Here is a 21,571-nt window from a genome sequence, read left to right on the forward strand (position 1 = left end):
AAGTCCTAAAATTTGCAAAACCAATATAAAACCCAAGGTAGCTCCACTCTAAGTGTGTAAAATGAATGCTTTATGCCCTAAGATTTCACACATAAATGTGCTCATCAAGTACCATTAGTGTCCATCCTGAGCCTAGTTCCCTTCGTAAGGTGGGGAATGGACATCTTAAGTCCTTTTCCTCCTACATCAACAAGAAGGAAGTTCTTAATTGTCGTCATTGACTACTTCATCAAATGGGTAAAAGCTGAACCTGTGGCTTCCATTACAAAAAAGCAAATGGAGATGTAACCAAGATCATCTACAGGTTTAGTCTTCCAAAGATACTCATAATAGATAATGGTACTCAAATTGATAACCCAATCTTCAAAGAGTTTTGTCAGAAGTATCAAATTGACTTTTGAAGAGTTGCAGTTGTTTATCCACAATGTAATGGTCATGTCAAAGTTACTAATAAAACTTTACTGGATAAAATTAAGAGGCGGTTAGATGAAAGCAACAAGCAATGGCTCAAGGAACTACATCATGTTTTATAGGCCTACAGAACTTCTGTTAGAGCTCCAACAAGAGAAACACCCTTTAAACTATCCTATGGCACTGATGCTTTAGTTCCAGTGGAGGTATTAGCAGGATCCCTTAGGTCATCCCAATATGATGAAGAGGCGAATGAGGAGGGCATCGAAGCTAATTTGGAGTTCCTTGATGAAGTCCGAGAAGTTGCATTCTATCAAAATGTTGCCTACCAGAAGAAGGTTGCAAAGTGCTACAACTCTAGAGTATGAAGCAGGACTTTCCGAAAGGGTGACTTGGTGCTCCGTCAGGCAAACATCTCTAACCTCAGAGGAAGAAATAAGTTATCCCCACAATGGGAAGGTCCCTACCTAGTAGTTCGTGAGTTGCAACCTGGAACTTACAAGCTTAAAGATTCCAAAATAGACAAGGTACTTGCTCGTGCATGGAATGCCATGCATTTGCCTAGCCAGTTATTTAGCATGCCAAAGCTATCTTGTCTAAGGAAAGAAGTAACCTTGGTAAAGTAACATGACAAAGAGGATTGACACAATCTTCATGAAATTGAAAGGAAGTCTGATTGTCATTGAGGTAAAAATGATACATATCTACAAGGAGCGATCTACAAAAAACAAAACAAAAATAGACACAACGAAAATGAAATAAAAAGACAGGTTTTCATTCAGCAGCAGCAGTTGTAATTGGATCAGCATCAACAGTAGGCAGATCAGCAAAAGTAGGAGGATTCTTTTCAGCCTAAGCTTGGGGCGCCCTCTCGCTTTCTTCTTCAGGGAGACCTTCTTCTACCACATCTGGGTAAGGAGTGCAAGGAGGTAATCCATCAGGAAAATGGTCAAAAGGATTAGGAGGAGGAGCCTCTTTAGTGACAGATGGAGTAGAGGTTGAAGTAGTTAGAGGAGCCATCTAGCTAAAGATAGGGATGTTGAGCCTCATACAAGTATTGGCATCAAAGGGCAGGGGGTAGAACTACTTAAGAGCCTCTTCAGGAAGCTTCTGTATCATGAATGAGAAGGCAGTGTCCAAACCCTACACAAAACCTGGCATGGCTACCTGGATGATCTCATCCTTGTACTCCTGAGATGCCCTAAAGTCTTTCAGAACCCTTTCTTCAATAGTTGATGCCATTTCTTTGAGCTTAAAGACTTGACGGTGCAAATCTTGAAGCCCATCCTCAACAGATTTCTTCTTTAACTCCAACCTTGAGTTCTGAGAAGTCAAGTGGGCATTCTCACCTTGAAGCCTTCCTACCTCAAGCTCCAGATTCTGCACTTCTTTCACCTTCTTGGCTAGGTCAGATTCAACCTTAGCCTTTTCAAAGATGGTTGAATCTCTGGCCTTAAGGGCTTCTATTTCATTCTTCTGAGCCTCCTCCTTTCCCTTCTTCTGATAGTCGGAGTTGATTCAAACTTCTCCTAGCTTCTTGTTCTTTAATTTCAACTCCTTGGTAGCCTCCCTAAGCTTTGCCGAAGACTCCACATACTTAACAGTAGGGTCTTTGAGTTGCTTCTTAGTTGCAACAACATCCTTATTGAGCTTCACCACTTCAGCATTGAGATTCCAACTCCTCTTCAATATCTCATCAATTTGACCTGTTAATGAGTATGTGTTCTTGCAAAATAAGAAGGGAATTAAAGATGAATTGGGGGCAAGGAAAAATGTTAACTTAAATGTCACCTCAGGAAAGTGACTACATTGACACCAGAGATTGCAGGGGTACCTAGGGTTGTCTCTTGCCATCGCTTCTGGTCAAGAGGTGTTGTGGCGTTCTCCAACCATTGCTTTGACTTGAATGAGTCCCCCTGGATAGTAGCTCCCTCTAAAATAAGCAATCGAGGTGTCCACTTAGCAAGAGTTGAAGTCTCTCCTCTTGGGGTAGACCCTCGAGCAATTCTGGTGGTTGTGCTCCTTGTTGAGGCAATTGCCCCTAATGTTACTGCTGCTGTTGCTGATGGTGTTGATGTCGTTGTTGGTATTCTAGTACTGGGAGGTGCAAAAGCCCTCATAGTTGGGGCCATCCCTAATGTTGTGGATGCTACAAAACCTCCAACGGTGCCTACAGTTGTAGGCATCCTCACTATTGTAACCCCCCCCCCCGAAATGTGGCCTTATGGGTGCTTCTTTGGTGGGCTCCTCAATCTCTCTGAAGGGGGGAAGATCTAAGGCATCCTTTGACTGGGCCCCAAGCGGCCCAGTAGTCTTCAATACTTTTTCCTTCCCCTTACAGGGTGATGCTGGACCCTTACGGGCCCTCCTTGACTTGGAACCCAAGTTGGGCAGGAGGCTGAGAAGTTGCATGTCGAGGAGCAGCTGGGCACCTGCTAGCTGACAGCTCCAGTCTTCTCGGAAGAAGCACAGGTGACCTCCTCCCCCGCTTCTTGATCTAGGTCAATTAGAGTTCATTTATGACTCTGGAGGCACCTTTGCTACTAAACTAGGCAAAGTGTTGGGGTTGACAGGAGGACCAGTCCACTTCCCCCTGGTCTTATCACACTCATCACGGGTAGCTGCTTGTGTTGCCAGATACGATTGGAGCATTGCCTAACAATCAGCCATTACAGGGCCTGTAAAAGAACACATCAATTAGAAATGGTTCTCAAGAATCAGAAATAAGGAAGAGGCTAGAAAGCAAGGGGACTCACCATCCATGATTCCCCATATCATCAAAAGGACAGCAAAGTCCATCTCTCTGTCGTGGACAGAAACCCCCTAGCACCTAACAAACTTCCGGTAGATAGCATCTTCCTCAATAGAGAGGGTGGGCTTGAAGTTTATCTATCTTAACCTACTCCTAGTGTAAGTGGGCCAATCGACGACTGCAGTCCTAAGGAGGGAGACATGCTACGTATCTATCCCTCCAACCCTTATTGTTGGAGGGTAAGGTGTCCTCTTTGAACACCATGAATTCAGTTATGGCGGTTCCTCTCCTACTAAAGTTATACCAGCCTTCGCATTCCACGGTCTTCAAGGTGAAGACACAACGGAATACATTCAGGTTCAATTCAATATGAAATAGTCTTCAAGGTGACAATACATTCAAGTTCAATTCAACCTTCATGTTGTGGCAATAGTCGATGAACCCAATCAAGCTTCTCCAACCATTTGGAGCAAGCATTATTGGGTCAAGGTTAAAGCGATACAGAACTTGCATCACAAAGGGGTGGAATGGCACTCACATCCCTCCCATCATGGAGTCAAAGTAAAGAGGGAACTCCTTTTCCCTCAACAAACATGCCCTCTTAAATGGCCCAAGGACCCTAAGTTGAAAGTCAAAGGGAATTTGGAAAGCAGTCCTCATCAATTGAAGATGCTGAAGGCGAAGAAGACTTGGGAAAAACAAAGGGCCAGACCTAGCAGTAAAGCTAGAGTGCTTCTTGTCAAGCGGGGCTTGAAAATCTGCTGGGCTTACCCAACTCAACAGTGCCCTCAGAAGAAACATCTTCACGCACATGGTCACCCTGCTCACTACCAGAGGCAAAGGCAAGTTCGGAGGATTGGGATGGGAAGTTGCCCTTGAAGGGTCTCCCCTGATCCCTAAATCCTTCTTAGGTTCTTTAGGAACACTGAGGTTCCCTTGGGCGTCATACTTCTTGACGAAATAGGAATTGAAGTGTTTTATTCTTGTGTGTATTATTCAGAACTTTACAATCAATACATATACACAGCTGCTATCTATGAAATAGGAAAGAATATCCAACCTAGAAGATTAGAATAAATGAGAAATCTACCTAGAATAGAAGATTACAATAAATGAGAAATCTACCTAAAATAGAAGATTACAATAAATGATAAATCTACCTAGAATAGAAGATTACAATAAATGAGAAATCTACCTAGAATAGAAGATTGCAATAAATGAGTAATCTACCTAGAATAGGAAAATACAATAAGAAAAATACTTGTAATAGAATATTACAATCTGATCTACTTAGAATAAAGATACTAATAAAATATTATGATATGATTCTAAGGTTTTCCACACTCCCCCTCAAGCTGGTGAATAGGCATTCTCCATTCCCACCTTGGATATGCATTTTTGAAAGGTTGAGCTGCTCAATCCTTTAGTAAGTACATCAGCAAGTTGACTATGTGTAGACACATACGGCATACAAATCAGTCAACTATCCAGCTTCTCTTTGATGAAGTGTCTGTCAATCTCAATGTGCTTGGTTCTGTCATGTTGAACAGGGTTATGTGCTATACTGATTGCTGATTTGTTGTCACAGTAGAGTCTCATTGGTCCACCCCATTCAACCTTTAGGTCTTCTAAGATAATCTTCAACCAAAGTAATTCACATATTCCTTGAGCCATTGCACGAAATTCGGCTTCTGCACTTGACCGGGCCACAACATTCTGCTTCTTGCTCCTCCATGTCACAAGATTGCCACCAAGAAAGGTGCAATATCCTGTGGTTGACCTTCTATCTACTGCTGACCCTGCATAATCAGCATCAATGTATGCTTCTAGTATCATTCCTTTATTCCTTCTAAATAAAAGGCCTCTCCCTGGCATCCCTTTTAAATATTGTAGCACACGGTGAGCTGCATGCAAGTGAATTTCCTTTGGACTGTGCATAAATTGGCTGATTACACTAACTGCATATGCTATGTCGGGCCTTGTGTGAGACAAGTAGATTAGTCTTCCTACTAGTCTTTGATACATCTCTCAGTCCACAATAACATCTTCTTCTGCATTCCCAAGTTTACTATTGGGATCTATTGGAGTGTTTGCTGGTTTACACGCGGCCATTCCTGTTTCTTTAAGGAAATCAGTGATATACTTTTGTTGAGAGATGAAATGCCTTGTTGAGAGTGAGCAACTTCAATGCCAAGGAAGTATTTTAATCTTCCTAAAGCCTTGATCTCAAATTCCTTAGCCAAGCATTGAGTCAAATTTTGTTTCTCTTTTTCTTCATTTCCTGTCACTATTATGTCATCAACATACACAAGTAGTGCCGTGACTCCCCCTGATGATGAGTGCTTGATGAACAATGTATGGTCTCCTTGACTTTGCTTGTAACCCATACTAATCATGACTTTAGTAAATCTGTCAAACCATGCCCGCGGTGACTGTTTGAGTCCATATAAGGCCTTTTTTAACTGCATACAGTATTAGCAGCTAAATCATTCTCATAACCCGGTGGAACCTCCATGTAAATTTCTTCCTTTAGTTCACCATGCAAGAATGCATTTTTAACATCAAACTATTGCAAGTCCCAACCATAATTTGTCGCCAAGGATAGTAAGATTCTGACAGTATTCATTTTTGCAACTGGAGCAAATGTTTCAAGGTAGTCAATCCCGTAAGTTTGGGTGTAGCCCTTGGCTACCAATCTTGCTTTGTACCTTTCTAAAGAACCATCTGCTCGATACTTCAATGTATAGACCCATTTGCACCCCACAGGTTTCTTCCCTTCTGGTAACCTTACAAGTTCCCAGGTTCCATTGCTTTCTAATGCTTCCATCTCCACATTCATAGCTTGCTTCCACTCCTTATTGGATAAAGCCTTAAATAAGTTGTTAGGAATGGCAATGGTGTTTAATCTTACCAGAAAGGCTCTATGAGATGGGGAAAAATGTTTAAAGGACAAGAATTGGGCAAAAGGGCACATGGGTTTCGTTGTGCATTCTCTAGTGCCTTTCCTAAAGGCAATAGGAAGTTCTAGTTCATTACTATCTATGGGCACATCAGATTCGGTTTGTAGTGAAGGATTAGTCATTTGTACCTCATTTCCAGAATTTGGATTGGAGTCTTGAACTTGCACTGATTTTGGAACAAGATTCTTCTTCCTTGAGAACACCTTTCCTTTGCCAAATCTCACATGCTCAATATCAGAAGTAGGCTCTTTCATTTCAAAGTTTGACATATGTTCATGTTGTTCACAGTTTGACACAGGTGAGTCTGACACAAGTTTAGGTTGTTCACAGTTTGACTCAGGTGACATAGTGAAGTATTTGGGAGTGAGCTCTAAGTCAAGTAAGGAATTCCCATTCTTATCTTCCATTATTGAATGCTCCCCCTGAAGATGAGATGTGGAAAAATAAGACTTATGTTCATGAAAAGTGACATCAATGGAAACATAGAACCCTTTTTAAGGAGGGTGATAGCACTTATAGCCCTTTTGAGTGGAGGAATATCCTATAAATAAACATTTGAGTGCTCTAGGATCTAATTTACCCCGATGTGGTCCATGAATATGAACAAATGAGACACACCCAAAAATTCGAGGAACAAGTTTATTTGTCGTTTGTAGGTTTGGGTAGAACTGGGAAAGGACATCCATTGGACTCTTGAATCCTAAGACTCTCGAAGGCAGCCGATTTATGAGATGAGTTGTTGTGAGGACTGCTTCCCCCCAAAATGACTTAGGCACATTGTGTTGGAATAGGGAGGCTCTAGTTACATCAAGAAGGTGGCCATTTTTCCGTTCAGCTACTCCGTTTTGTTGTGGGGTATTAACGCACGATGACTCATCTATAATTCCCTCCCTTTGAAAGAATGGAGTTAGAATTTGATTGAAATAGTCTCTGGCATTATCAGATCTAAATCTTTTTATACTAACTCCAAATTGGTTTTTAACCATGGAATGAAAGTTGGAAGAACACAACTAACGTCGGATTTGTTTTAGAGTAGAAAAATCCATGAGACACGAGTGCAATCATCAATGAATGACACAAACCACCTAGCCCCAGACACATTAGGAACTCTAGAAGGACCCCAAATATCACTATGAATGAGATAAAAGGGGATGGAACTTCTTTTCTTGCTTAAAGGAAGTGGTACACGCTTGTGTTTAGCAAGCTCACACACATCACAATGAAACTCATCAACATGTATGCCTTGAAACAAAGAAGGAAACAAAAGACTGATTACCCTAAAGGAAGGATGTCCAAGTCTATGATGGTAAAGCCAGATTTTTTCTTTATTGGTTTGGGAAGGACTACCATTAGTAGCATGTGATTGGCTTGGTGCCTCAAGGTAGTAGAGTCCATCCCTTTCTCTAGCATGTCCAATCGTCCTTCCCAAATCCTTGTCCTGAAATACACAATGACTATGGTGAAAGACTACATTACAATGTAAATCTTGCGTGAGTTTCTTCACAGAAACAAGATTTGTAGATAGTCTAGGAACATGTAGGACATTTTTCAAGGTGAGGGATGAGTTAAGCTCAATATTTCCAGTTCCAGCCACAGTAGTTAATGAGCCATCAGTAGTAGCTATCTTCCTACTACTTGACAGGGAGAATATGTGGTGAAAAGATTTGGTGAGTGTGTCATGTGGTCAGTTGCACCTGAATCTATGATCCAAGGGCTTGAAAGAGACTTACTAAAGACATTTAATCCAATAGAAAGTGGAAACTCACCTGAATATGCCAAAGAGCATGTACCTGGTTTTTTGTTAAGGTTGCTCAAAAGAGTTTTTATACGTTCTATGTCCTCCTGATTAAGGCTAGCAACCTCTTTATTAGTGGCTTCAGGTTGCTGTGCAGATGTAACATGCGCCTGACCATTATTTCCAGATTGCTCTCCTTTGTGCCCCCACTCTCGGCTAGGAGGTTTACCATGAAGTTTCCAGCATCTTTCCCATGTGTGACGAGCTTTCTTGCAATAGGTACACCATAGATTGTCTCTGTTTTGCTGTTTGGATTGCCCAATTTTTCCACTTTCAACAGCAAATGCCTTGTCGGTTGTGGGAGTTGAATGCTCTCCTCCTTGAGATACCATTGCTGAACTATCAACACTTGTAGGCTCTAACATCAGTCCTCTTCTGCTCTCTTCCCCTCAAACCAATGCTACAACTTCATTGAAACACGGTACATCTGGTTTTCCAAGAATCTGAACCCTTATTTGGTCAAACTCAGGATTTAACCCAACCAAAAAATCATAGACTCTATCTTGCTCAATATCTTGCTTTACTACTGCAGCATCCTCAGAGCATTTCGTCTTGATGACTCGGTAATGATCCAACTCTTGCCACAAAGCTTTCAGCTGGTTGGCATATTCTATAACTGTTTTATTTCCTTGTTTGGCTGCTACTGTTTTAACCTTGACCTCATAGACTTGGGCCGCATCTCTCGCCTTAGAATACGTCTGTTGAATAGCCTCCCAGATGTCTTGGCAGTTGCCAAGAACATGCATGTATCACTGATTTCTGGAATCATAGAATTCCACATCCATGCCATAATCATAGAATCTTCTTCGTCCCATGCTTCATATTTTGGATCTCTTGGTTTCGGTCCATCTCCAATCAGGTGGCTCATCTTTCCTTTGCCCTTCAGAATGGTCCGAATGAGTTGAGACCATTTTAAATAATTTCTTCCATCGAGCCTGTAGGCAGATTGAATATTCTGCAATTCTCCATTCTGCAGATTTTTGATTGTCTGATCAAATGCAGTCCCGGAAGTAACCTCTCTTGGTTCTGACATACTCTTTGTAGGTGCTTAAAAATAGTATGTGAAACAGTAACCAAAGATGCAGTAGAACGACAAACAAGACGGAGAAAGAAAAAATCTGTTTTTCAGGTAAGGAACAAAAAACAAAAAAAACAAAACATAGCTGAATAAAGAATGGCGATAAAGGCCAAAGGAAGAATAATCTCTGTGTGGCGGAAACACCAGAGATTAAAGGCAATGAAGGCCTGAAAGCTGCACAGCAATCCCAAGATTGGTTGGCTCTGATACCATGACGAAATAGGAATTGAAGTGTTTTATTCTTGTGTGTATTATTCAGAACTTTACAATCAATATATACACAGCTGCTATCTATGAAATGGGAAAGAATATCCAACCTAGAAGATTAGAATAAATGAGAAATCTACCTAAAATAGAAGATTACAATAAATGAGAAATCTACCTAAAATAGAAGATTACAATAAATGATAAATCTACCTAGAATAGAAGATTACAATAAATGAGAAATCTACTTAGAATAGAAGATTGCAATAAATGAGTAATCTACCTAGAATAGGAAAATACAATAAGAAAAATACTTGTAATAGAATATTACAATCTGATCTACTTAGATTAAAGATACTAATAAAATATTATGATATGATTCTAAGATTTTCCACACTTCTTAGTTAGCTTTCTACCCATTATCCCAAAGAAATAACACACCTACTAGAGGGTAAGAATGTTAAGAAGAACTATGGAGAAAAAGGCTTCACGAAGGTTTGTTGGAATACAAAGGAGATTCAAAAATCACAATTGCAATAAAAGAAAGAAGAACGAAGGAAAACAAAGGTTAAGGCTTTATAGCCAGGTAATTTTCAAATGGACGATCCAGATCATTTTGGATCAACGGTTGCAAAAGGTGTAACGTTATGTCTTCCTAAGAACGTTAGTTGTTGGGAGAACATGGCAACGTGGGAAGTGCCTCAAGTTACGCACACGTCACCTCATTTACTGACACAACCGTCAAAGCATTTAATCGAGTATATTCAATAAGCAATTTTGACGGTTCAAGTTCTCATCTACAAAACGTAGGATCAAAAAAGCGTCTGAGAAGTTACTTTTCGAATTGGATTCCTACATTCCAAATCCAAAAACTAATGGGGCTTATGTTATACCAAATTCTAGCTTAGACCACCAAACCGGAATGAACCATTCGGCTTGGCACATCTAGTCTTGACTCGGGTCAAGGAATCAACAAGTAACATTTCGACATACACTTTCCGGGAAGTGACTCATCCTTGGGACCACCCTCATAAGATTGCCACGGGGAAATTTTAACATGAAGGCATGGATGTTCAATAGATATCTGAAATGTTACTTCTCGGCAAAAGTGGTGAGACGATGGGAGACAACCTGTTTCGAGCTGCGAGCGTGTCAAAGCATTAAAACTAATTTGGCATTTAATGCTCTGCTCTTATACATTAATTACTTAGTGACTATCATGGGAGAGTTAATCCATCCAAATCTTCTTTGGGGGCTGCTTCCTTGCGGTTTGTCTAGAGTTTAAGAGGGAACGTATCACATCCAAGACCCACATAAGTCAGGATTACTGACAAATCTAGGAGAAGGTGTAATAAGCCCTAAGCTTCTCTAGCAAGATTTGGGTCTTAGCTTCTCCAGCAAGATTGGTGTCACAACCAATCCTAGCCCTTCATTCCGATGAATGGATCTGATGGTCAAGGTTTGTTTTTTTTTAGAAAGAACATGGAATTTGTCTATAAGAGCAAAAATTAGAAGACAAAAGCGGGTAAGCCAAGATTAGTCTTACATTCATTCTCCTACAACTACCTAAGAGATCCAAAACTCTTCCGGCATTAACTCCTCTTATTGAGGATCTGTGTTATCCAGAATCTCACTTAATCATCGGAGGTGGCTTCCCGTCCAAAGAGGCGGCCCACTCTCATTAGTCTTCTTGTCCGCAGATAGCCGGTTCGAGTCAACCTCAAACCAAACTAGGAGCTAACATATTTTGGAGCAACAAAAACAAAGCAAAGCAATACAAAGGTTTAACATGGTTCACCCATAAATGATCTGCTACGTCCACGGGCGCAACTGAAGATCTTTTACTTTGTAATTGTAGAAATTTACCACAGAAAACTCTAAAGAACACCTAATATGGCACTGAAATCTTTCACCCAGAAAACCCCTAGTCGGAAACCTCAAATCTCTCTTTTGCTTTTCAAGCAGACAGTAGGGCATTAAATACTCCTCCATCGTTTTTAATCCATCAGGACAGGTCACATCAAGGCATCAAATAGTATTCCGTGGGTGTCAAATCCATCAGGGCAGGTTACAGCAGCCCCAGCCCTTTGCTACCAGCAATTAAGTTCCATTTGGCTCACCACCAAAGTATATTGGAGCAGGTCCATTGTTAGAAGAGGTCCAAGAATTTGAGACAAACTTAACAGTACAAATGTTTATTTATCTAAACTCAAACCTTACTCATTTGGAGATTATTGTTTATGTTGTCCGCATGGGTCTTCCCAATTCTATCCTCACCATAACAGGCTAACAGCATAACGTTATATGATTATTCTCATCATCCATCACCACATCTTACATTTATCTGTTTACAAAAGGTTAAGAATTTTGCTCACTAGCAAAAACATGAACATGACTGCATCTAGTGGAGTTAACTTTATTTTTTTTATGAATTACAATTAGGTGAGCAACAATAAGAGACATTTTACCATCGAAGTCACACAATTTGCGGTTACCATTATCATTAGCTTAAATGTATGATCTACGTGAACCCACATTTCTGAACTCGTAAAAGTATGAACTAACAGGGAATATTCTGTGGTATCTCCCTGAATATACCAAGCTGCAACTGGAACAGCCATTCAGACCACTATGGCCAAACAACAAAGAACCAGTTTGCATTAAGTCAACTAGGAACAATTCCCACAAAAGGATCCCAAGCACTAACAAAACAGCAGGTCATAACACCTATCCCAACAGAACAGAAACCAGTTCCAACCATGGAAGGAAGTTTCGGTGAAATTCACCGAAAAAGTGGCAATTTTTTGCCGATTCGACAAGTACTGAACTAAAAGTCCCACCGAAACCAACATCTTCCAGATTTCACTGAGATATTGCAGAAAAGTTGGTGATAAATCGATTTTTCATGATATATTGATGATATCGCAAGATATTCGTTAATAAAACAGATTTTTCAGCGATTTCTCGCAATTCTATAGTGAAATCTTTAAGGTAATCGGACAATCTTACCAACTATGTCCCTAAGATTCAGGCCTCAAAAAGGCAACGTGCCAAATGTGGTTAGGGAGGAGAATCTACATGGAATAATTTCTGAAAATAGTTCAAATTAGTAAGGCATTTTGTATCGGAATCTTCAAGATCAATGGGTAATCTTGCCAGTTAGATCCCAATGATTTAGGCCTCGAAAGGCAACATGTCAGATGTGGTTAGGGAGGAGAATATGCATGGAAGAATTTATTGAAAAAATTCAAATTACAAAGGGATTTTGTAGCGGAATCTTCAAGGTCCACGGGCATCTTTCCAATTATGTCCCAATGATTCAGGCCTCAGAAGGTAACGTGCCAAATGTGGCTAGGGAGGAAAATTTGCATGGAAGAATTTATAGGAATTAATTCATATTTGCCTAGTGCCAAGTCCCATACCAAATTTGGGCCAAAAATGACCTAAAATACCCCCGAAATGGAGGATTCAAAATATGGCTGATACTTGGCAAAAATTCACCCCAAAATTCACCGGTTAGCCAGTTTCGCCAAGGGGAGAACCGGTGAATTTCGCCGATAATTCACACCTTGGTTCCAACAACATGCTAATAAATTAGGGTTTAAGACATTTACATAGCGTTCAATCATGGAAGGTACAGACGGGAAAGACCCATCACAGAGTGAAAACAGGAAGATAAATTAATCTTGGCAGAATACAGAAGAATCAAACTCAGGAATAAAATAGTACCCAAAATAGCAACTAGATGACTCAGAGGGAAGATTCTTCTAGTCAAAACCTCAAACGCAGAGTACCTAGTAAGGCTTAACACTTAAAAATTTCAGCCAAGGTTATGGCAGTGTCTTGAGAAAAACTAGATGTTCAAAAATAGAAAGTAAAGGTTCAGATTTGGAAAACATGTACCTTATGAGCAAAAGCAGATAGGTACAGTAGCAACACCGTGCCAGACTAGTTAGATGAGTCCTTACTACTGCTTTGGAAGATCCAGCTTTTGGATGAACAAGAAACTACAACAGAATGAAGTCTAGCACCAGGGCAAGATCATTCCAAAATCAGGACTCGTTCTACTGGCTTGATGTGATGCAAATAATCATGGAACTCTGCTGTTCAGAAAGTTACAGAACAAAGGTGCCACAGACAATACATCTACCCAATATCAAGCCCTGCTGATGGGACAGTTGAATCCTTCTTTCTTTTATAGATAAAAAACAATGATAAAGAATAGACATACTCTTTGTAACTGCTGTTCGCAGTTGCAGGCAAATAGAAACAACAGTAAGATGGAAGGGAGAGCAGAAAAGGAGTAAGAACAGAAATAGTCTCTCTAAGACTAGGGCATCTCAGCCAGGGGTTCTCACCTTACTGCATGTCACAGTGATTTCTTGTGCAACACAAAGCTCATCTTGCTCATAGAATTGTGGCCCAGAGGATTATGGCTCATACAATTATATAGGGTTGCTTAAGCTATAAAAATAAAAAAAATAAATAGCAGGGACCAGAACTCTTGGGCAAGCTAGGGAAATCTATGTTTAATTAGAAAAGATAGAGTGGAAGAAATGTTCATCTAACTAATACTTGCCTGTATCAAATTCAAACATGGAACTAAAAAAACAAACAAAATCTAAACTAGATATATGGAAAAACAGAATCTCACTGAAATCCAACCCGGCCAAGGACTAAGCAACTAAATTAGAAACTCAGCATTCAATCCTCTATACTTCAGCCATCCTCCAGGGCCTACACCCCTGTTCACATGATCAGTAACCTTTCCTGGATTTTATTTTGGCCCTTTTCTTCTTCATGCTTTGATCTACATGACCAAGTTTTGGTCCCAGTTTAAAGCTAATAATTCCTAAGTAATCATATTGATATGTTTCCATAAATAATATTTTAAAGATGTTGTATTATAATTGTACTAGGTTATTCTGTTACCTACAGAGGTACCTCAAAAATAAAACATAGATCAATGGATAGAAAAGAGTTTATGAACTCTGTGCATTAGCAAATTAGCAATATATGAGTTTGTTGAGGTACTAGTTGATGATTTGATTGCACAGATATGATTTTGGAAAATAAATGACAAAGAACAGTATGATAAGATGAGGACAATAGGAGTGGTCTGAAAGGGAAAAAAATGAAAGATCACAAATCCAACAGCAAAACCTAAAAAGAGTCTCCTCGTGCATGAGGCTCACAACAACTGCAGGGCCTAGGATGGGCAAATGTACACAGCCCTACCCCCATTTTGCCATGAGCAACACTCAAAACCATTAATAAATTCCAGTCAGGCATACAAGTACCCTTTAGGAATTAGGATAGAAGCATTCTCTATTAACAGCAACAATCGCAAGTGAGTCAGTGACTAACCTGATTTTAAATTAAAGTTTCTTTTGTCAGTTATTCATGACTCACCCCTTACCACACCCCCCCCCCCCCCAAAAAAAAAAAAATTAAATAAAGGGTAGAAGCTTTTGCTAACCTCCTCAGCAGCTGATCTTGGGCACAGAGATGAAGTGAGAGGAAGAGGCGACAATGCAGGAGCATGTGCACAAGGGATCTGGAATTCCTTCACGATTAGATGGCTTATAATTGCCTCAACTCCTGCCAATAGGTCTATTCCCTGAAGAGACAAAAACAAAAGAATGAAATACCAGAAGTAGTGGTGGATGTAAGAAGTTAATAAAAAGCATGGAATTTAAAATAAAATAAAAATCCCAGCATTGGAATGGGTTGTCAGGGTTCTTGCTCATTAAAAACTTATGATGGCTTTCTTCTATCCAGATGATGTTTGCGAGAGCATCTGGTTCCCAATAAAATTACAATGCAGACAAAATAGAAACTTCTATAATCATCACCAATAGTGATTGCATAGTTAATCTAACAAAACTCTCATCCTACCACTTAATCTTCACTCATCAATCAGATTCCATGAATTTGAACTGCAAAATAAAGATTCTAATTGAGAAGCTTAATGCGCATATTTTGTAAGACTGAAGTTAGTTACAGTCTTCTACCAAAACAGAAAGAAAAAGGAAGTTAGTTATAGTCATTATTACGAACTAATTCCACTACTCTTAATGTCCCTTTGCTTGTAACCATACAAAGACAATGCCCATAGAAAATTGCAAGTAAAAAAGCATGGCAATCATAACCCTCTCCCCACCACCCCCGCTCCCAAAAATAAATAAATAAATAAATAAACAAAAGATACGAGAAATGAGAAAGCCCATAGATATTTGTTAGAAATTATTGGATTGTATCATGTAGCTATTCTAATCAAGATTGTAGAAAGTATTTTTTTGAAAATATACATGAGATATTATGTGGCACACCTTTCCCTGTCGATAGTCTTCCATCTCATTCGCATCATCATCTGGAAAGCGTCCCACAACTGCAACTGCATTTACTTGCGAACGGTTAACCAAATTATATACAGCTCTCAAAAGTGAATCAGGATGCTGGATCCTCCCTGTTGATTGACCAGACCTTTGATCAACCCATTTCTCAACCTGCCAAAGATAAGAACTTAGCCCAAAAGAAAAGCATAGCTGCCCAAATCTTCTTGGTCTGCAGATGCTTGAAATCTCCTAAGACACATTTTGGGCATTGTAAATAACATAATTCTATCCAAAGAACAACTCAGTAGCGAAGGAAGGGAGACATGAAATTGCTTATACTATAAATTCAGGGACCAGAAAAGAACCTTTAATATGTATCTTTCCACTAAACTGGAATTGGTTGGATAATGCCCAGTGATAACATTTCAAATCTAAAGCAGTAATAAGATAAAATGTTGTATCATGCATCATTACATAATGGGCACGGCATACACTATTAAAAAAAAAGCCCTTCAGAATATTACACATTGCAAAAATAAAGGACTTTTAGAAGAAAATTGTAGTTTCTAATACAAATGAAATGCCAATAAGATAACAGACTGTATTCAGCTTCCCCGGGGAATAATAATTTGAAGGCAAGCAGAAGATACCTGTAGAGGAGTATCAGTGACAATATACTCCACAATAGGCAATCCAAGGGAAGCCCTTGTTGCATCAGCTACTTGCAAGTGCCGAATTTGAAGATCCTCCTCAATTCCAGCATCAAGCACCAGACCGACCTGATTGGCATCGGAAATTTCAGTCAAATTACACAATTTTGCCAGAAACACAACATGAAGTGAAGACAGTTATTACAGCCAGACGAATGAAGCAAACCTTATTTTGGTGGACGGGTTGGAGAGCCCAAGACCCTTGTGCGAATTGATCGAGGGCGTAACCTTCCACATATAGCACGTTTGACAAGGGCCAGTAGAGCATTGCTGCATTAAGCACCTGTAAGTTTTACTTCTTTCCAGTTGGTGAAGTGCGAACTCAAAGAATTTAAAAACTAAAATCAGCATAGACCGATATGATCAATATTGGACAGTAGTCAGAAGCAAGCATAGTATAGAACCATATCCCTGAATGGCGCTAAATGGACCGCACATCATGGACCCAAAGTCTAAATAATTTAACTGTGAACGTGAACCTAGATGCTATATCACGAAGCCTTGTGCATGAAAAGAGAAAGGAATCATACATTAGGGTGTGAAATGAGGCAATCGACAACAGAGGCGAGGGTTCGAGCGACAGGGAGAGCATCACCAGCAAATCCACCAATGGAGGCTCCGACTCCCGTCGGGACAATCATCACGCTCGTGTAAGGCCTACTGAACTGCAAGGATTGCACAGACACCATACAAAATTAGTACCAATCAGAAGAAGTAACAATAAGTCACCAGTAAGGCAATGAAGAGAGCACGCAAACATGCATGAGGAAAGCGGAAAAAATAGAAATAGACCTTCGTGTGGAAGGCAGGGAAGTTTCCACAGGATATCCCCAATGGGGGGGGGGGGGGGGGGGTTTTTTGGGGGGGGGGGGGTGCAAAAGGGGGGGGGGCAGGGGGCGCGGGGGGGGAGAGGGGGGGGGGGAGGGGGGGAGAACCGGCCCGGGTTCGGGGCGGGGGACCCAACCCCCCCCCCCCCCCTTTTTTTTGGTTTTGGGGGGGGGTGGGGGTGGCCCCCCCCCGCCCCCGCGCGCCCCCACCAAAAAAAAAATAAAAAAAAAAAAAAAAAAAAAAAAAAAAAAAAAAAAAAAAAAAAAAAAAAAAAAAAAAATTTTAATAAAAAAATTTATTATGGATGTCCATTACCCCAAAGAGATTGTACTTCCAATTGAAGATCTCAATTACCTCAGGATGCAATATTGGTGAAGATCACAATCATCTCATTACACAATATTGGCAGTCAATATTTCCATTCTATGCACCTTCTATCTTGGGCGGCAATCTATCTTTCCATATCAAGAATATCTTTATTGTGCAAGAATCATATATTGTATTTCCATATCAGAGTAGATGTTCCTTCTACTATAAATATGTAATGCACTCAACTGAATGAATCAGTTCTGATTGAACTCATCTTGTCTTTCTTCTTTATATCTAATATATTTTCTCTTTATTTTATAACACGTTATCGACGATTCCGCCAAAGAACGAATCCGCTCAAGTATTGCGTTTTGAGAAGAAAACAAAGAGACTATGTATCATTATGTTTTCTATTCCAAAGTGAAAAGAATGATCGACCTCCTCGCACGTTTTTGTAAATAATGGAGTTTACCTTGTCCATCTTGAAATGTAAGTGCATCATGATAAAAAGGTATGTGTTTTATTGAATCTAAGAATCAATCAAATAATAAGATATTATGTTGCTTTAACGATTGTTGTTTTATTTATTGTAAATAGTGGTTGCTAGCTTTGTACCACAAATATTGTTAAATGCACCTGAAGTTGCAAGATTTGAAACTGTAAATAAGTACAGTTCTGCAGATGCACATGAAGTTGCAAAATTTGAAACTGTAAATGAGTACGATCCTGAGATGCACATGAAGTTGTAAGATTTGAAATCGTAAATGAGTACAGTTCGCAGATGCACATGAAGTTGCAAGATTTGAAACTGTAAATAAATACAGTTCTGAGATGCACATGAAGTTGCAAGATTTGAAACTGTAAATAAATACAGTTCTGCAGATGCACATGAAGTTGCAAGATTTGAAACTACAAAATTTGAAACTGTAAATAAATACAGTTTTGTAGTTTTTGAAATTAATTCTCTTTTGAAATTATAAGGAGAAAATATTATTCATGAAAATATCCCAGCAAATTTTCAAGTTTCAGATTTGTTGTTACAATAGTAATATTGTAAAAGGAGTTTTAAGAAATACTCTGAATGATATCATGCCTATTTGTGGCTGAGTAAAATAATGGACTATTAATGAAAAGTCATGAAGCTCGTCTTATTGATTCTGTTCCATTCCCTGAAGTGAATGCAACAATTCATTATATGCCTGAAAGAAGGCAAAATTAAAATTATGATCATGACTGTAGAAGAGGATGAGGCAAAAGACGGAATAATTACCGTCATTATTATGGAAGTAAATAAGAGAATAATAAGGATTCTCAATATAACAATTCAAGAAGTGAAGATAATATTTTTTACCGATTTGGTATGAAAGCTATTAGACATGTATCTATCATACTCCACAATATTTAATTAAGCTTTGTCAAGCCTTAATTAAATAAATAAAAATAATGTGGAGATAAATTAGATTTTCCAAAATCATGATACTTGAGCAATTTTTGCCTATAAAATGAATGATTTTGATGGCCTCACAGATACCACATATCTAGATGCTGCAAACTTCTTTGAATATAATAGTTGAAGATTTGATTATGTAATTATTTTCTCTTCAAATCTCATCTCATATGTTAGTTTATCTTAAATTTAATCTTTTTCTTCTATAATTTTTTTTATTGACTTTCTATATATCTTTTAATATATTTTGTTTCATTTTGATGAAGAATGTGAATATTCTCTTATATCTGTGACGATATTATACTCGAGAGAAAAATATACATATTTCTCTTATTTGATGATGCGGAAGCTAATGTTCATATAAAATCGGTAGTACAACATTGATTGGAAGCTCCGAAAGAGCTAATCTATTATTATCTGGGAGATAAAATTGGTTATAAATAATTCATTATTTTGTAGTAAGTCTCAAAGAAACTTATTAAGTTTCAAAGCTATTTGCCAAAATTATTATCAGATTGAGACTACAAATAATGGTATAAGTAATATCTATACAAAGTTATTAGATATTTCTCCCAATTTGTACTCACGAATATCGCATGGTTGAAACACATGCTTGGGTAAATCAAATGAACATTGATTCCAATAATTTTATTATTTGGCATGACTGGTTGGACCATACCGGATCAAGTATGATGCGAAAAATTATTGAAAATTCAATTGTCATCCATTGAAGAACCAGAAGATTCTTCAATTAAGTGAATTTTCTTGTATTGTTTGTTCTCAAGAAATATTTATTATTAATATTCACCAGCTAAAGTTGAGATTGAACATTTTACGTTTTGAAACGTATAGAGGGTGAAATGTATGGGCCCATTCACCCATCATGTGGACCATTCAGATAATATATGATTTTAATAGATGCATCTATAAAGTGGTTACATATATGTTCATTATGAACTCGCAATTTGGTGTTTGCGAGATTGTTTGCTCAAATAATGAGATTGAGAGCATAATTTATGAATTATAAGATAAAGACAATTTGTCTTGATAATCTTTGGTGAATTTACATCTCGGGCTTTATGATTATTGTATAACAAGCGAGATTACGGTTGAATAGCCTGTTACTAATGTTTATATCCAAAATGGTTTGGTAAAATTATATATTAATTGTCTCCAATTAATTGCTAAACCATTGTTTATGAGAACAAAGCATCATTTGTACGCATCAGGCCAAAAGGTTGTCATAAATTCTCCCTATTACAATTGGCTTATGGTCAGAAGCCAAATATTTCTCATCTTAAAATTTTTGGATGTACGGCTTACATTCCAATTACTCCACCACAGCGCACAAAGATGAGTCCCAAAATAAAGTTGGGAATATATGTTGGATATAAATCTCCTTATATAATTCAATATATTGCTAAGGATAGGAGATTTATTTAATGCAATACTTGCTGAGTATTATTTTGATGAATTAGTTTTTCCAACATGAGGGGGAGAGAATAAACAGTTGGAAAAAGAGATTGATTGTATGCATTATCATTATCTCATTAGATCCTCGCACTAAGCACTGTGAACTTGAAGTTCAAAGGATAATGCAATAAATATTATAAATCAACTGCCAGATTTACTGACCTGCTAAGAGTTACTAAATCTCATATTCCACCTGTAAATGCTCCAATTAGAATTGATGTCCCAAGCAGGACAATCTATCGGTGCAAATGAAATTAAACCACGTTTAAAGCGCGTGGAAGATCAATCGGTTCCAAGGATAAAATCCTAGAAAAGAAAAGGAGCAAATGATCAAGATGGTCATAATATGGAGACAATTGATTATGAAGATCCTGAAGACATAACTTTCTATAAAACCCCAGAAGAGGTTCAGGTACCTGAAAATAGTGAAGTGATCTCGATTAGTTATGTCATTGCAGGAAAAAGATGGAACCGAAAAGATAAAGTTGTCGACAACATTTTTGCATATTATGTTATTGTTGAAATAATACATCAAGACGAGGATCTTGAATATAAATTTGTTGATGAATATAAATCAAGAAATGATTGGCCAAAATGTAGAGACGCAATTCAAGCAGAATTGAATTCGCTTGAAACTTAAAGTTTTTGGACCGTAGTCCAACATCTCGAAGGTATAAAGCCAGTGGGGTACAATTGAGTTTTCCGAAAAATGAAATGAGAAAAATAATGAAATCGTGATATATAAAGTATGAATTATGGCACAAGAATTTTCGCAGATGCCGGCATTGATTACATGGAAACATGTTCTCTTGTGGTGGATGCAATCACCTTGAGATATCTTATTAATGGCAAGTATATGAAAATTTTGACATGCGCTAATGGATATTATTACGACCTATTTATATGGCTCACTCGAGTGTGAAATATATATGAAAATCCCTGAAGGATTCAAAATGACTGAAGCATATAAAAATTCCTAGGAAGTTTGTTCAATAATGCTTCAAAGATTATCAAGGCATATATGGTAATCTCATCTCCTTAGTGGATATTTACTAAATGAAAAGCATAAAAATGATCCAATTTATTATTGTGCCTTTATTAAAGGATATGGATCTAATTTTAGTAAGTATATATGATGATGATTTAAATATCATCGAAACTCCGAAGAGTTTTCAAAAGCATAGATTATTTGAAGAAAGTTGAAATGAAAATCTTGAAAAGACAATGTTTTGTCTTGATTTGTAAATTGAGTATTTGACGAATGAA

General features: G+C 38.4%; 1 protein-coding gene across 3 annotated transcripts in view; it reads right to left on the reverse strand.

The window, feature by feature from the left end:
- The window catches only part of LOC149024893 (uncharacterized), a 36,399-nt gene extending 19,322 nt beyond the window's left edge, over positions 1–17,077 (reverse strand). For 2 of the 3 annotated variants that reach the window (XM_089145089.1, XM_089145091.1), the window contains exons 1-6: positions 17,041–17,077; positions 16,779–16,913; positions 16,415–16,531; positions 16,189–16,317; positions 15,533–15,709; positions 14,680–14,820 (exon numbers count right to left, since the gene is read on the reverse strand). In XM_089145089.1, the coding sequence (XP_089001215.1) occupies positions 14,680–14,820; positions 15,533–15,709; positions 16,189–16,317; positions 16,415–16,531; positions 16,779–16,889 (675 nt within the window). In that variant the 5' untranslated portion in view covers positions 16,890–16,913; positions 17,041–17,077. Of the gene's footprint in view, positions 1–14,679; positions 14,821–15,532; positions 15,710–16,188; positions 16,318–16,414; positions 16,532–16,778; positions 16,914–17,040 lie in introns of those variants that run through there. The other variant, XM_089145090.1, reaches the window with a different exon arrangement.
- Between the last annotated feature and the right edge of the window lie 4,494 nt (positions 17,078–21,571).

The sequence above is a fragment of the Hakea prostrata genome, chromosome 2, assembly GCF_041222555.1.
Source record: "Hakea prostrata isolate BN-2017 chromosome 2, UWA_Hpros_2, whole genome shotgun sequence".
In the NCBI taxonomy this organism is placed as follows: domain Eukaryota; kingdom Viridiplantae; phylum Streptophyta; class Magnoliopsida; order Proteales; family Proteaceae; genus Hakea; species Hakea prostrata.